At 35.4% G+C, this 14,007-nt stretch overlaps 1 protein-coding gene across 1 annotated transcript; it reads left to right on the forward strand.

The window, feature by feature from the left end:
* Positions 1–201: 201 nt before the first annotated feature.
* Positions 202–5,377, forward strand: LOC147512047 (uncharacterized). The gene is made up of 5 exons (XM_086599440.1): positions 202–351; positions 710–870; positions 1,549–1,613; positions 3,894–4,613; positions 4,704–5,377. The coding sequence occupies exons 4-5, from the start codon at positions 4,227–4,229 to the stop codon at positions 5,043–5,045; spliced, it is 729 nt and encodes a 242-aa protein (XP_086455566.1). The 5' UTR covers positions 202–351; positions 710–870; positions 1,549–1,613; positions 3,894–4,226; the 3' UTR covers positions 5,046–5,377.
* The last annotated feature ends 8,630 nt before the right edge of the window (positions 5,378–14,007 follow it).

A 14,007-nucleotide genomic window follows, 5' to 3' on the forward strand; every position in this document is an offset into this window, starting at 1 on the left:
TGGAGGCCTACCTGGTAAGGTTGCAATTCACTCCCTCAAGTACTATTACCTAAGACTGTATCACACTGTGATTATGGTTTTCCTTTCTTTCTTTTACACTTTCACTTTATGTAATTTTCTTCCCCTTTTTCCTATACTTAATACAATTCTCAGCTCACTTACCCAAAAAAAAAAAAAAAAAAAGGCAAAGTGGAAGTTTTAATGTAGAGTTTCACAAAACCCACTTTCTTCATGTAGAAAACCCAAATTGAGGTTTGCACGAACTCTAAAACCGGTCTTTTTCTCACAGTTGCCTCTCTCTCATCTCCACCGTGGTGTTGTTCTTTGATCATCAAACTAAGATGGTCGCAGGTGCTTACTCTTTATTCCTCAATACAGTAATCAAATTATCAAATTTTAAAGGTAGGATTTTTTTTTCAAATTTTATATAGTAATCCCATCATCAACTTTTTACTCAAATATTTAAATTGTATAATATGCTCGATCACGTTTTCTTTTCAATGCGATTATTCAAGTGCACAAGTTTGAAATACTATTGATATTGTGTTTTGTATATATTGTGATTATCTATTGGCGAGCAAAATCACAATTTTATCATTTTATCATTGTGGGATAGCATATCATGTTTAAAGCCACATACAATGCTTTTAATTTATGGTAGAGATTTCCCTTTTCTGGAATGACTGGACTCCTTGATTTTGGTTTCTAGGGAGAGGGACTCAAATAAAGATGGGAAACTCAACTTTAAGGAAATTTTCCATGGACTTTTTGATGAAGAAGTTCACAACTCTTCACATGAATCAGGCAATACTATGGAAGGACTTGCCAAAATTAAATATTGTTTGCTCAGCTTGACAAAGAACGTGATAGGTAAGGAGCTGCCAAACTTTATCATTATTCAATTTTATGAAGTGTTTAATTACTCTGTCAAAAAAAAAATCTATTTACTCATTTCACAATTTGCTTTTATGAATTAGACAATAATATATCTATGTTATTACTTAATGGTATAAAACAATAGCATTACCTATTGACCTTATTATCATGTTTCTTCACTTCTGATATTTATATTAATCTTTACGTCGGCACTTTTGTGTACTATATGGGTTTGGAGTCCCTCCCATCCATATAGCTATAAAGTGAATCTAGCTCTCGGTAAATGTTAATTGTTCGTACAGTTGCAATGTCTGTTTTCTGATATTGAAATTCTATTTATAAGATATATGCTACCATTGTATCATGTATCATGTAGAAAAATGCCAAACACTAGTAGAATATTTTTTTTAGGGTGAGAATGACTTGATGCAGGAAGCTTAAGTCATTTTAGTGGTGGGATTGGGAAAATATAAAACAAAGATAGATTGCAAACTAATATTTAAAGTAGTGAATACACCAACATAGCATAACTGAATCGAAAATGAGAGATCGAGTTGTACGTACGTCTATGTCTCGGTGTCGCTTACATTAAAAAAAATATATATCATTGCTTAATTCAAATGGTGCTTGAATTTGCTTTTCGGGTAAATATCACATGATAGTCTCTTTCAGATATTTGTTACAGGGGCAGGAGTCTAATTGTTGGGAGTAGCTTCATCGAAACAACACTAAATAAGGTACACATCTCATTTGTTGTTTGCACATGCTTTTCAAGTGCTTTGGTTGTACAATAATAAATACGTGAAAATTGAACTATACACTATGTCATAGTGTGCGTTTAACACTTAAGCTTACTAAATAAAATGCATACAAATGTTGAGCTAATTGAAAACATAAGAATATATATTTAACCTTTTAATACTATCTAATTCAGCTAATGTTTGGCATAAGAATATGTTCTACGTAATAATATTATATCTGAAAAATACTATTAAATTTTATAACGTTAAGTTAGATGATTATTGTAAGTCGTAGCACATTGTTGCTGCAGGGCGTTATTTATTGAGCAATTTCCAATTTGAGGGGACTCCATTTATATTTCTATGGTCATTTCCAACTTAAATCATGAGTTCGCTTTAAGGGCTTATTGGTAATGGCGGAGCTACATCAGATGCCATCTCTAATGAAAATAACTTCTTATCTTCTAGGGCTTGAAAAAGCTAATAAAAATAGAGTGACCATCTATGGTGTATGATGACATTGTGAATATTATGTTCGATATAAGCACAATCAATGTAGAATGCTAGGCCACTAAAGTTATATATTTATGTGAAGTGTGAACTTTAATCTGGAAAATGTTATGGTGCAGCTTGCGAAGCTTGCTTGATATTCCAAAGTTTCCCAACCTCATATTGTCTTCTATTCCTACTATCCCACCTTTACGTACACTGGACTTGCAAGCACTGCCTATACATGTGCTCCCTCTTTATTTCCGGTACCTAAATTGTCGAAGATTGAATTGATACCTCTCCTTAAGACTAAATTAGTTTATTTCAACTTTTCTAGATGAGAAGGGATCCGCCCACTCCAGTTTCGCCCACTCCCAGCCCACTCCATTTCGTAGCCACTCACCTCGCGAGATCATCTCAAAATCTAAGGGTCCAAATAAAACAAAACAAAACAAAGAAAAAACAAAAGAAACCCTTCACTCCCACTGTACCCACTCCAAATCGAAATTCTCTTCCCAAATTTTCAAACCAAATTCTCTCCCCATATACTTTATGCGACCTGCGTGAGATATCTTATGCTCAAATAGAGTTCAAACTGTTTTAGGCAAGTAAAAAAAAATTGGTTTTTTCTGCATAGCCTACATTGTTATAGTTTTTGTTGTTTTTTTTTTTTTAGTTTTTGTAGTTTTTGTAGTTTTTTTTATTCTTGTGTTTATCCCAATTGATTGGTTAATATAAATTGGGCATTTGACCTGTGTGAGATATTTTCTGCATTGCTCAAATAGAGTTCAAGCTGTTTCAGGCAAGTAAAAAAAATTCGGTTTTTTCTACATAGCCTACATTGCTCTAGTTTTTGTTGTTTTTTTTTTTTTCTTGTGTTTATCCTAATTGATTGGTTAGTATAAATTGGGCATTTTGGGTGTTGTTGTTTCAAGTACATCAATGTGAGGAGACTATGTCTGGAACCTGTAATATGAGAAGTGGTTAGAAAGTTTAATAAGAAAAAGAAGTTGAAGTAGTTTTGAAGAGTCATAACATGTCTGTGCATGAAGAATAGTATGTCATTTAAGATGTTTTACACTTCTACCGTACCACTTTGCGACGTTATTAGTTCTAATGACAGGTTTAGAGGGTTCTGCAAGTAAATAGTAGTAACATGCACAAGCAGCACAACCATAAATAATAACATGTTTTATAATCATAGTCACGAAGACTCGATAGATATTGTGACCTTAAAAAGGTTATTCAAAATCTTTGGATTTTAGTGGACGAGCATATAGCTAGAGACTGATCATCATATCTCATGAGATTCCAGACTCTCTCTCTCTCTCCATAGCTCGGTACCAATTACCAATATGGAAAAGTAGTAAAAATAGAAAAAAATAAAAAATAAATAAAAGACACTTGCTGACCATTAATTATTGTCTGAGAGAATTGTGAATTCCATTGAGTTTCCATCCCTTACTTGAAATAGTATATCCAAAATTCAGTTATTTCAACTACATCACTTAACCATTGTTATCCATGCATTTTGTTTATCCATTCAGTAGATTAGGAATTGATTGTATTAGATCATATTCACTGTATCATTGTATTAATTAATTGTAACAATTTTTTGGCGAAATGAGATTATTGATGCATTGTAGTTTTGGTCCCCTTTTAAATTAGATTGTATGACTCTTTCTAATTGGTTATGTTTTGTTTTCATTTTGTCTATGAAGTTTGTTTTTCATATTATTATATTGAAATTTTTGGTTACTAATACTTGTTTATTACTATTTTTTGTAGTAATAATGGGTCCTCGATCAAAGAATGTAAAGAGTGTAGCAAAAACCATCTACACAGGTGCTAAGAAATTGCCTAGTGGCGACAGTAGTAGTTCAGGTCGTGGTGAACCGCCTGAGAAAAAAAGATGAAAGGGAACATCGGCGTTCACCCATAGAGGTGATCAACAAGCCACTGATCCAAGCAATGTAGTAGGTGTAGGTGATTTAGAGGTAGTAGAAAAAAAATAAAAGAATAAGGGGGAAAGAAATAAGGGCTCCTATTATAGATGAGGACGTAGATTTAGATTTAGATTTAGATGAGGATAGAGATAATGATAAGGATGTCGATGTAAATATGGTTCTTCTTGAGAATTTAGATGGTGGTGATAGTGAAGAGGAAGATGCTAATGGTGATGAGGAAGGGGAAGAGGAGGATGGTGAAGAGTCGGGTGACGACGATGAGGAAAGAGACGAGGAGGATGACGATGAGGAGGGGGACGAGGAGGATGACGAAAATTTGGAGAAGGATGACAATAAGGAAGAGGAGGAGGAAGCGGTGGAGGAAACAATGGAGGCACCGGTGGTACGTCCTATTCAAAATATTATGAGAAAATCGAAGAAAAACAAGGAGTACCTACTAGGCACATATGGTGGTGGCCCGACTATAGTGCAAGGATGTACAATGGACCAAGTTTTGTATGACTATGTTGTGCAAGTGGCTCGCAATGTTTGGGAGAGGCAGGTAATATTAATATTAATTAGTACTTAAAATTTTTTTTTACGAAATTAAATCTTCTCCTCATTGACTCTTTTGTTGTCTTTATTATTTTAGGATTGCGGAGTTTTGAAGTGTGGTCAGCACCTAACCAAGTTAAATCAATGTAATCTGAAGTCAGAATTTAAAAACTCTCCTAGATTTGAAAATGAGCTCAGGAGGACGGGTTTGTATGATCTCGTGATGGGAGTATACGAGCATCAAGATTCAGTGTTGGTCTCTGCGTTTATGGAGAGGTGGTATCCGGACACCAACAAATTTCATATGCCGTTTCAGGAGATAACTATCACTTTGGATGATGTCTCTCAACTCCTAGGAGTCTCGATAAAAGGAAGAGTCGTGAAAGGGAACAATGATATGGTTGGAACATACTTAGAAAATGCTGAACCGCGCTCTTAATATATCGTTGGGAGCAATTAAGGAGGAGTTGTAAGCCAGCTACTTCATATCAAAAGTAAGGTTACAATTCCTGAAGTATCACATGGTCGGGAAGGTGCACGATAGTGCGATTAAACTAAAAGGGCGTGTAAAGGAGGTGTCGACTTTGATAGAGGTACAACGTGATGTCAGAGGTTATTTGTTATTCTTCTTTGGATGTACTCTCTTCCCCGACAAGTCTGGGACTGCAATGCCTGTTTGTTATTTGAGGTTGATGTTGAAGTTTAGCGAGATCAAAGACTATGCGGGGCTGTGATAAAATGAATATATACTTTTACTCCTACTTACGCTAAAGACACTAGGAAGAAGTAAACTATAATTTCTAGCTTTTTGATATTAAAGTTCTACTCTCAATTAATCATGTAATATAACTAGAGTAAATAATTTGTTTCACTCCTAATTGCTTAGATATTAACTAATTTCACTAATTGTGAACAATTAAACAACATGAGAGTAATGATTTCTAAATTGAACTAATATGGTGAAAACTAATATTGAATATATTTTAAATTAAACTAGGGCAATTAAATTTTAGGTTGTGAATATGCAGAAGGAATTAAGGAGATTTGAATTCCCCTTGATTAATCCCTAGCATGCTAGTATAGAGTTTGTTGCAAACCCTAATCTTTATGTTTTCACACAACGTTCAACATAAAGATTAGGTCTTTATTATCCCTAATTATTCATGGTATCTCTAGCCAACTAATAATTAGCACGAGAGGAAGTTGAAACTAATTCTCATGGTGAATGAACTATCCTCTAGTCTATGTTTATTTTATTTATTGCTAAATAGAAAAATCTAGATTTGAAGCTCTTTAATATAACTACTCTATACTAAAATACCAAGTCTTCATGAAACCCCTCTAATGGAGGTTTAGCTATGATTCATTAGACTATCATGGAATAAATAATGAGAAGAAGAATACATAATTAAATAAATACTTGTATTAAAATAACTTGTAGTGTTTTAATGGTGGCTAGGCTAAGAACATAAACCCTAAAAACTATATTGAACTAAAAAGAAGATGTAGGAGAGATGGTTAGAGTTTTACCTTAGTCCTCTTTATATAGGAAAGGGTTAGATTTACAATTTCGTGTATGGGCTTTGGAGTTGTGTTTTAGGCTACTAAATCAAGCCCAAAGCCTAATTACTTAAGTCCAAAAAAAGTTTCTCTACTGAAAATTATTGAAATACCTATTTTGTCCATTTTTACTGTCCTGATTAGGTCGACGCCTAGACCATTAGAAAGCTTTTTCTGAGCCGATCGTTTTGACATATAATAGTCCCAATTCCGAGGTCTGAGTCCAAAGATACGGCCTGCGGACGTTCTGTTGACTTTTCTGCTCTATTTCTGCCTGCGTTGACTTTGACTTTTCAGTTTTGACTGGGCTTTAAAAAGGTTTTTTCTTCTTGAAACTTGGGCTTTAACCATAAAACTTTTTTAGCAACCAATTTGACTCATTTCTCTTGCAAAAGTGACATATTTATTCACATAGTTGACTCCAAAATCTGAAATACACAAAAGTACGTAAACAGTACTAACTCTTATTTATTATAAAGGGGTTAAAAACTACAGTTTTGGGCTCTTATCAGGGTGCAACAATAATTGCATACTTATACCGCATTCTTGGGGCTGCCACAGGTGCCAAAGTGAAAGGCATTTCAGACTATTTCACTATCCTACAGGTAAATATTTAGTATTTTCGTTTATATGTTAACCATTTCTTCATTTTTTTAGTATTTTAATTGTGTGTGTATATAAATCTAGGCGTGGATCTATGAATACTTCCCATGCTTTGGGCCAATCCCAAATCTGGAGTATGAGTTGGCCCAGCCTCGATGTCATAGGCACTCAATTACTGCTCCACACTATGTTAACACAAAACATGCATTGCAGTGTTATCGAAAATTTCTTGATAATACAACTTGTTTGATGGTAAGTATATGGGTTTGTTTAATATTTCATTGATTAATTGATGGTTGGAGTATGTGATTACTGATTAATTTTCTCATATGACAGGTTGAATGGTGGCCCTACAATAATGTTTGAGCTTTACGCTCGGTGGATGATATTGCTTATTTTGAGGGCTTTATATGCTTTTTTGGTGTCATGGAGCTTTATGATGTTTGTAGGGCGATGCATCAGTTGGGTCACCTGCAGCTTATACCCGCCAATCCTCTACAACCAAATGTCGTGACGAGAACTACCAACGGACGTGGGTACGAGGTCAAATGGAATCGTACTTCGGCATATTGGACCACATGGTAGAATCACGTGATCCAACCCCAAAATCGAGGACCCCCAACAAGTTATCCATGGGAGTGTGAGTTTGCTACATGGAATGGTATGAAATGAATACTCACATTCGAATGATAAATCCTCAGCTTCCTATTCATTTCTCCCTACAGACACTTCCATGTTCCAGTACTCAACTGGTGAGTTTTGTGCTTTTATAATTGTAGTTCCACTCTTTTAAAACTGTAAATGCTAAATTTGTTTTGCATTTCTTTTTACAGAGCAACGTTCTCGATGAAACTACTCTCATGCTTGAGAAATGTTTGCAATTGGGTGGGCCTGTAATTCTCGAGGAAGCAAGGAGATCGTTCCACAAAGCAGAAAACTTGACCCGGTACAAGTTTATTGGTGGGCGTTACCGTTGTGATCGTGTCTGAAGTTGGAGCTTTGAAGTTCGATTAGGGTTTTGTATATAGATTAGGGTTTGAAGTTGGATTAAGGTTTGGTTAGGGATTAGGGTTTGAAATTGGATTAGGGTTTGCTTAGGGATTAGGGTTTGAAGTTGGAATTTTATGTTTGAATTTATATGTTTGAAGTTATGAATTTCAAATTTGAAGTCATGTATATGAATTTGAATATGAAAATGTGCGTTTGAATTTCATGTTGAATTTGAATATTTCATTTGAACGTGAATTTGAGTTTGTATTTGGTTGGATATTGATAGGGAATAAATGGGCGCACGCCCTTGGTAGTTTTGGTCCCTTGTTTCGGTCCATATTTTCAGGTATGTTTTAGGTCGCCTATATAAGGCTAAGTGTAGGGTTTTGAGAGGGGCCTTTTTTATTCAATTTATTTGATCGACTCTTGGTTAAAGATCGACTTATATCGATTCTCGGTTAGAGATCGATTATTTTAGATCGTTTGAGAGCTAACGCTATGCAACATCCTACATTAGTTAGTATCAGAATCAGCTACGGACTGGATATGTATGATAAAGAGCGCATGGCCGAACTTTCTAGGCAGGTAGCATTGCTATCCCACCCGATCGCCGTCTTTAATCGGCAGCTTGACCAATCTTATGAGCGTCAGACACCAGCAATGGAAGTCACATTTAAGGTAAAAAGTTCTAAAACTTTGAACTTGTTGATGTGGCTGAAAAAAATCCAATTTTTTATTTTGAAGTTGAGGAACAATTGCATATTGTTGATTAGGATTTAACCCCTGTGTTTGATGAGGAGTCTGTTGACGAGAGGCTGTATTATCAAGTTGGTGATAAAAAGGAGTTTATCGACTAGGATTTACCACCAGTTTATGATATTTATCTTGATGATGAAGAATTGTCTGTTTTGTGTTTTGTGGTTCCGAGTTTGTCTAATTTGGAGGAAAATTTTGGTTATGTTGATTTTGTGCATTTGTTTGAAGGTTTCACAGATTCGTTCCTCAAAGACTTTGAAAATTTATTAATGGAGAAGAATCATTGCTTTCTTTTCAGAAGATATTTGTCTGTGTGCGTTGTTGTGACCACGAGTTATTTTCGTCAAGCTATGCAAGTTAGTCAATGTCGTGGCAAAGTTCGAGGACGACTTCCGTCTGCTTCACTGTTCATCTTCTGTCTTTGCGCTAGTAACATTCGAGGATGAATGTCCTCCAAGACGGGGAGAATGATAGGGAATATAGGGGCACACGCCCTTGGTAGTTTTTGGCCCTTGTTTCGGTCCATATTTTCAGGTATGTTTTAGGTCGCCTATATAAGGCTAAGTGTAGGGTTTTGAGAGGGGCTTCTTTTTTATTCAATTTATTTGATCGACTCTAGGTTAAAGATTGACTTTTATCGATTCTCAGTTAGAGATCGATTATTTTAGATTGTTTGAGAGCTAACGCTTCGCAACATCGTACATCATATATGAAATGAACTTGGTTTGAAGTTGGATTAAGGTTTGGTTGGATATGAAATGAATTTGAGTTTGAATTTCATTGGATATGTGTGTCTATGAATTTGGTTGGGATATGAAATAAACTAAATCAAATAAAAAATTTGCTTAGATTTTGGTCCAGACGACCCACCTAGGTCGCACAAAAACATCCAAACCGATCCCCAAATATTGTTCACAGACAAATCTGACCTTAACGACCTCTGCAGATCGGTGGTCTATAGACCTAAACGATCTAATGGGGTCATTTAGAGTGATGTTGGAGCAGACATTGGAGCAGACTTTGAAGTAGACGTTGGCGCAGACATTTGAAGCAGACGTTGGAGCAGACTTTGGAGCAATAGACAAATAGAGGGAAAAAAGAAAGAGGCAGGACAAGAGAGTGGGCATTCAACCCTAACTTTGGTACTCTACCGATGTCAACATTACACAACAAAATTTGAGATCTCCAACAAAATACGTACAAGCACCCAACACCTAATTACAAATTTATATCAAAAGCACATTTGGAGATCTCTAACTTACATGAATAGACAACATACGACATATCTGACATGAACAAACAACATAGAAACCTCTTACATCAACAGACAGCAGACATCAAACATCAAACACCTAATTAAACCAAAACCATCAAGTTAATGCCTACACCAACGGAATTTCCTATAAAACTTAGAGATCAAAACATGCATATATCAACATTAGATAACATTACACAACAAAATTTGAGATCTCGAACAAAATACGTACAAGCACTAATTACAAATTTACATCAAAAGCACATCTGAAGATGTCTTACTTACATGAACAAACAACATTAGACTTCTCTTACATGAACAGACAAAATATAGATCTCCTACATCAACAGATAACAGAATTTACAGACATCAAACACCTAATTAAACCAAAACCATCCAGCCAATGCCCACACCAACCAACAAAATCACAATTGTGATCAACACAATTTTGGCAGTAAAAATGTTTTTCTTCATTGAATCATTTTCCTTCTTTAATTCTTTAATACTCTTTAAAAGTTTCATTTCCCTTCTCCGCATACAACTAATATTTTCCTGATATCGGTCATTAAGTATCTCCAACGTTTCATTGCAACGTTGAAAATCACTCAATGTATAACTGCGATGAGCTGATGCACATTAGTTAAGCGCATCTCGTCAAAATAGGACCAAGCTTCAGGTGAGGTGTGGCTACATTGACCTGGATTGACAGAGGAATCAGGCATACCTACTTTTAAAGAGGAATTGACAAAAGAACCAATTGAGTTCTCTAACCAACTTAATTCTTAGGGTTCTAAGTTCTAAGAAGCAAACGTTGAGTAGTTGGGTTTTTCTTTTCGTACTAAGTTAAGTGAGAAATACAAATCGAAATCCAATTTTAATTTTTTTAAATATCTAAAATATCGTCATGTGCTTGGATTTTGGTTGAAACGACCCAGTGAGGTCACAGAGAAGTGTTCAAAACGATCTCTTCAGACTGCTCAGCATCACTTTAAATGACCTCTTCAGACCGCTCAGCATCCCCCTAAATGACCACATCAGATCATTTAGGTCTATAGACCAGCGATCTGCAGAGGTTGTTAAGGCCAGATTCGTTTGTGAACGATATTTGGGGATCATTTTGGATGTTTTTGTGCGACCTGGGTAGGTCGTCTGGACCAAAATCCAAGCAAATTTTTTTATTTCATTTTAAACCAAATTCATACGCACATGAGTTCATATCCATAACTTCAAAGTCATATTCATATACATATACATAAAGGGATATTCAAATTCAAATTCATATTCATATTCATATTCATATTCATATTCATATTCAAATACATATAATCTAAATCTAAATTCATATACATAACTTCAAATTCATACATAAATGATTCTAACTTCAAATTCAAAATTCAAACGTCACTATACATACATAACTTCAAATTCCAAATTCATATACATAACTTCAAATTCAAACACAAATTATTCTAACTTCAAATTTTAAATTCAACTTCTTCACCATCTCTATCTCCGTCATGGTCATCATCTCTATGATCGTCCACATCCTGAATCTCCTCATCAATAACTGTCAAGTAAGAAAGTGATGACAAATGTCAATTTTATAGTGAACTCCAAACAAGAAAATTTAGTATACTAGGAATGAATAAAAACTACGAAAATCACTTTACTTATTTATCCCCTTCTTCCTATTTGGATTTCGTAGACAATTTCATTTGTCGTGATTAACACCAACCTGGTTACAACCAGAACATCTCCTGTCTGTCTTCCCTTTGCTAGCTTTTGCAATGCCTTTCTCCAAACCTCCTTTTATTCTAGTACTACTTTTGTAAACCTTCACTTCCTTTTTCCTTCCTTTAGTTTGTGAGATGTTAGGATTTATAAGTAAAACTTGTGAGGCATCAATTGTAGGTTGTGAGTTTTCATTGATTGTGCATGAATCGACAACTGAAATCTTGGTCCCATCGTTAGTCTTTTTTATTTCTTTAAGCTATAGTGATAGTGCTTGTAATCTTTTCAACATCAATTGGTAAGTCTTATCTTCTTCAGCCGCTTCATAGACTAATTGATTGGCAACCATATGAAGTTGGGTAGTTCTCAGTACCTCAGAACTCTCATGGCCACTTACTAGTCCACCGTCATACTCAACTCTATATTTGTTAACCCCTTTCATCCATCTCTTTAGAATAAAGTGATCGGGTATCTCTATATCATGACACTGAAAATCCTTTACAAGGTGTCCACAGGGTATCCCTATGAACTTGAAAAGTTTGCATTCATAGTTACCTTCTTTTGTGGCTGAGTTGAACTTCACCTTCCACTCACGTTGATCACCTTCCATTTGAGACTTGTAAGTGTAGGTCGTGTATCATCACTACCCTTTTCATCATCATCCAAGACATACTCAGCTCGAGCTTTCTCACATTCTATCTTGAACCTATCATACACATTCCTCGTATACACTTTTGATGCACTATTTAAGAGAAAGGCATTACTATCGACGATGTGATCCGAGTATTCTGTAGTATAATCCTCTCTTTTTTCTCCTTGAACAATTCTACTCAAACACCTATCATTCTTTAACACAAACTCTCTAAGAGTTGTAGTTGAACCGAAAAAATTCTTGTAAAAAGAATTCATGCCTTCAAAACGCCCGGTAGTATTAATGCCAGCATAGAAAGGATCCAAGTGATAAACCGGTGCCCATTTTTCTCGAATCTCATATAGTCCTATGAGCCATTCATTCTCCACCAACTCATATGTAGACATCAATTCCTTCCACTTCATTTCGAAAGCACTAGGAATATAAGTTTCCCGAATATACATTTTGATAGCTTTTTTGAAAGATGGCCTCTTGAAATAAACATGTGGAAGTTTTTCAAGGAATTTCTTCAAAATGTGACATAGGCAAAATCTATGTCAGGTATTTGGGAAAACCTTCGCAATAGTCGCCATCATAGCTCTGCCTTGATCTGTGATGATTGAAGATGGGGCATGCCCGCCCATGGCTGGAAGCCAAGTCTGAAAAACCCACTGAAAAGATTCTTCTGTCTCATCTAATAAGAGTGCACAACCAAACTGGATTGACTGCATGTGGTGGTGTACTCTAGTAAACAACGCAAATGGCATTTCATATACGTTCTTGCAATATGTGGTGTCAAAGAAAATAACCTCACCAAAATACTAAAACTGCATACATGAACAACCATCTACCCAGAAAAAATTTATTGCCCGTGCTTCGTTATCCATCTGTATTGCGTAGAAGAAATTAGGATCTTCTATACTCTTCTTCTTAAAAAAAAAATTAGCACTGCGGTAGCATCACCTTTGACAGGTTTCTTATACTCATTCGGCGAACCTAAGTGGTTCCAACATTCTCTGTAAAAAAAAAAACCATTTTGTGGTCCATCAAGTATATCAGCAACTTTATTCACAGGTATGTCTTCATCACGGAACGAGTCAATCAACATCTTAGCTGCAACAGGCAAATTTTTGTAAACATGCATGCATATCCTTTTCACCTGACTAACAAGGTTATGATTGTGTGCACCAACATACTTCACCACTTTCCATAATCCACTGTCTTGTTTTGTCACTCTCATTGTTGCTAAACACCCGCATTTCACCGTATTCGCGTTTCTCCTTTTGTTTATTACTTCTATCTCGGACCCTACTTATTTCTCGGACCCCTCATCTGTTCTTTTTTTTACTCGTTCTATGTAAGTCCCAAAATGTTCGCAAGTCATTTGACAAGTACTCACTTCGTCTGAATGTGGAATTCTTTTTTGGGTACTTCGAGTAACGGCACTAAATCCCAATGCTTTTCCGTAGTCTATATAAAACTATTTCGCACCTTCTAGACTTGTAAAATTCATCCCAAAATACGGAATCTTTTCATTATCAACTATTTCTATGTCGTCTCGAGTTAGACGAGAAGATGAAAAGGCCTCATTTTCATTTTCCTCAGATACTCCAGTATGAAGAAAGACGTCATCAATTGATTCTACATAAAACACAATAGATAATCAGTTAAAAGCTAGAGAAGGAAAAAAAAATCATCTTTGAGGATTTTCATCTGCCAGTTCAAAACAAGTTGAATATATAAGTTGAAAACCCCCAACATCAAAACAAGTTTAGAATCAACATCAAATAATTTTGAAATATAATTTGGGAATATAAGTAGGGTGCAAACAACTCTGCCAGTTTAATATAAGTATGCAAAAAACAATGTTTGCTC

The sequence above is a fragment of the Coptis chinensis genome, chromosome 3, assembly GCF_015680905.1.
Source record: "Coptis chinensis isolate HL-2020 chromosome 3, ASM1568090v1, whole genome shotgun sequence".
Lineage (NCBI taxonomy): Eukaryota > Viridiplantae > Streptophyta > Magnoliopsida > Ranunculales > Ranunculaceae > Coptis > Coptis chinensis.

What these genes read in the sequence shown, in the direction of transcription:
- LOC147512047 (XM_086599440.1), top strand. Translation starts at nt 4,227, where the DNA reads ATGGTTCTTCTTGAGAATTTAGATGGTGGTGATAGTGAAGAGGAAGAT. An exon ending in GCAATGTTTGGGAGAGGCAG is followed by an intron (nt 4,614 to 4,703) that starts GTAATATTAATA and finishes TTATTATTTTAG; the next exon opens with GATTGCGGAGTTTTGAAGTG.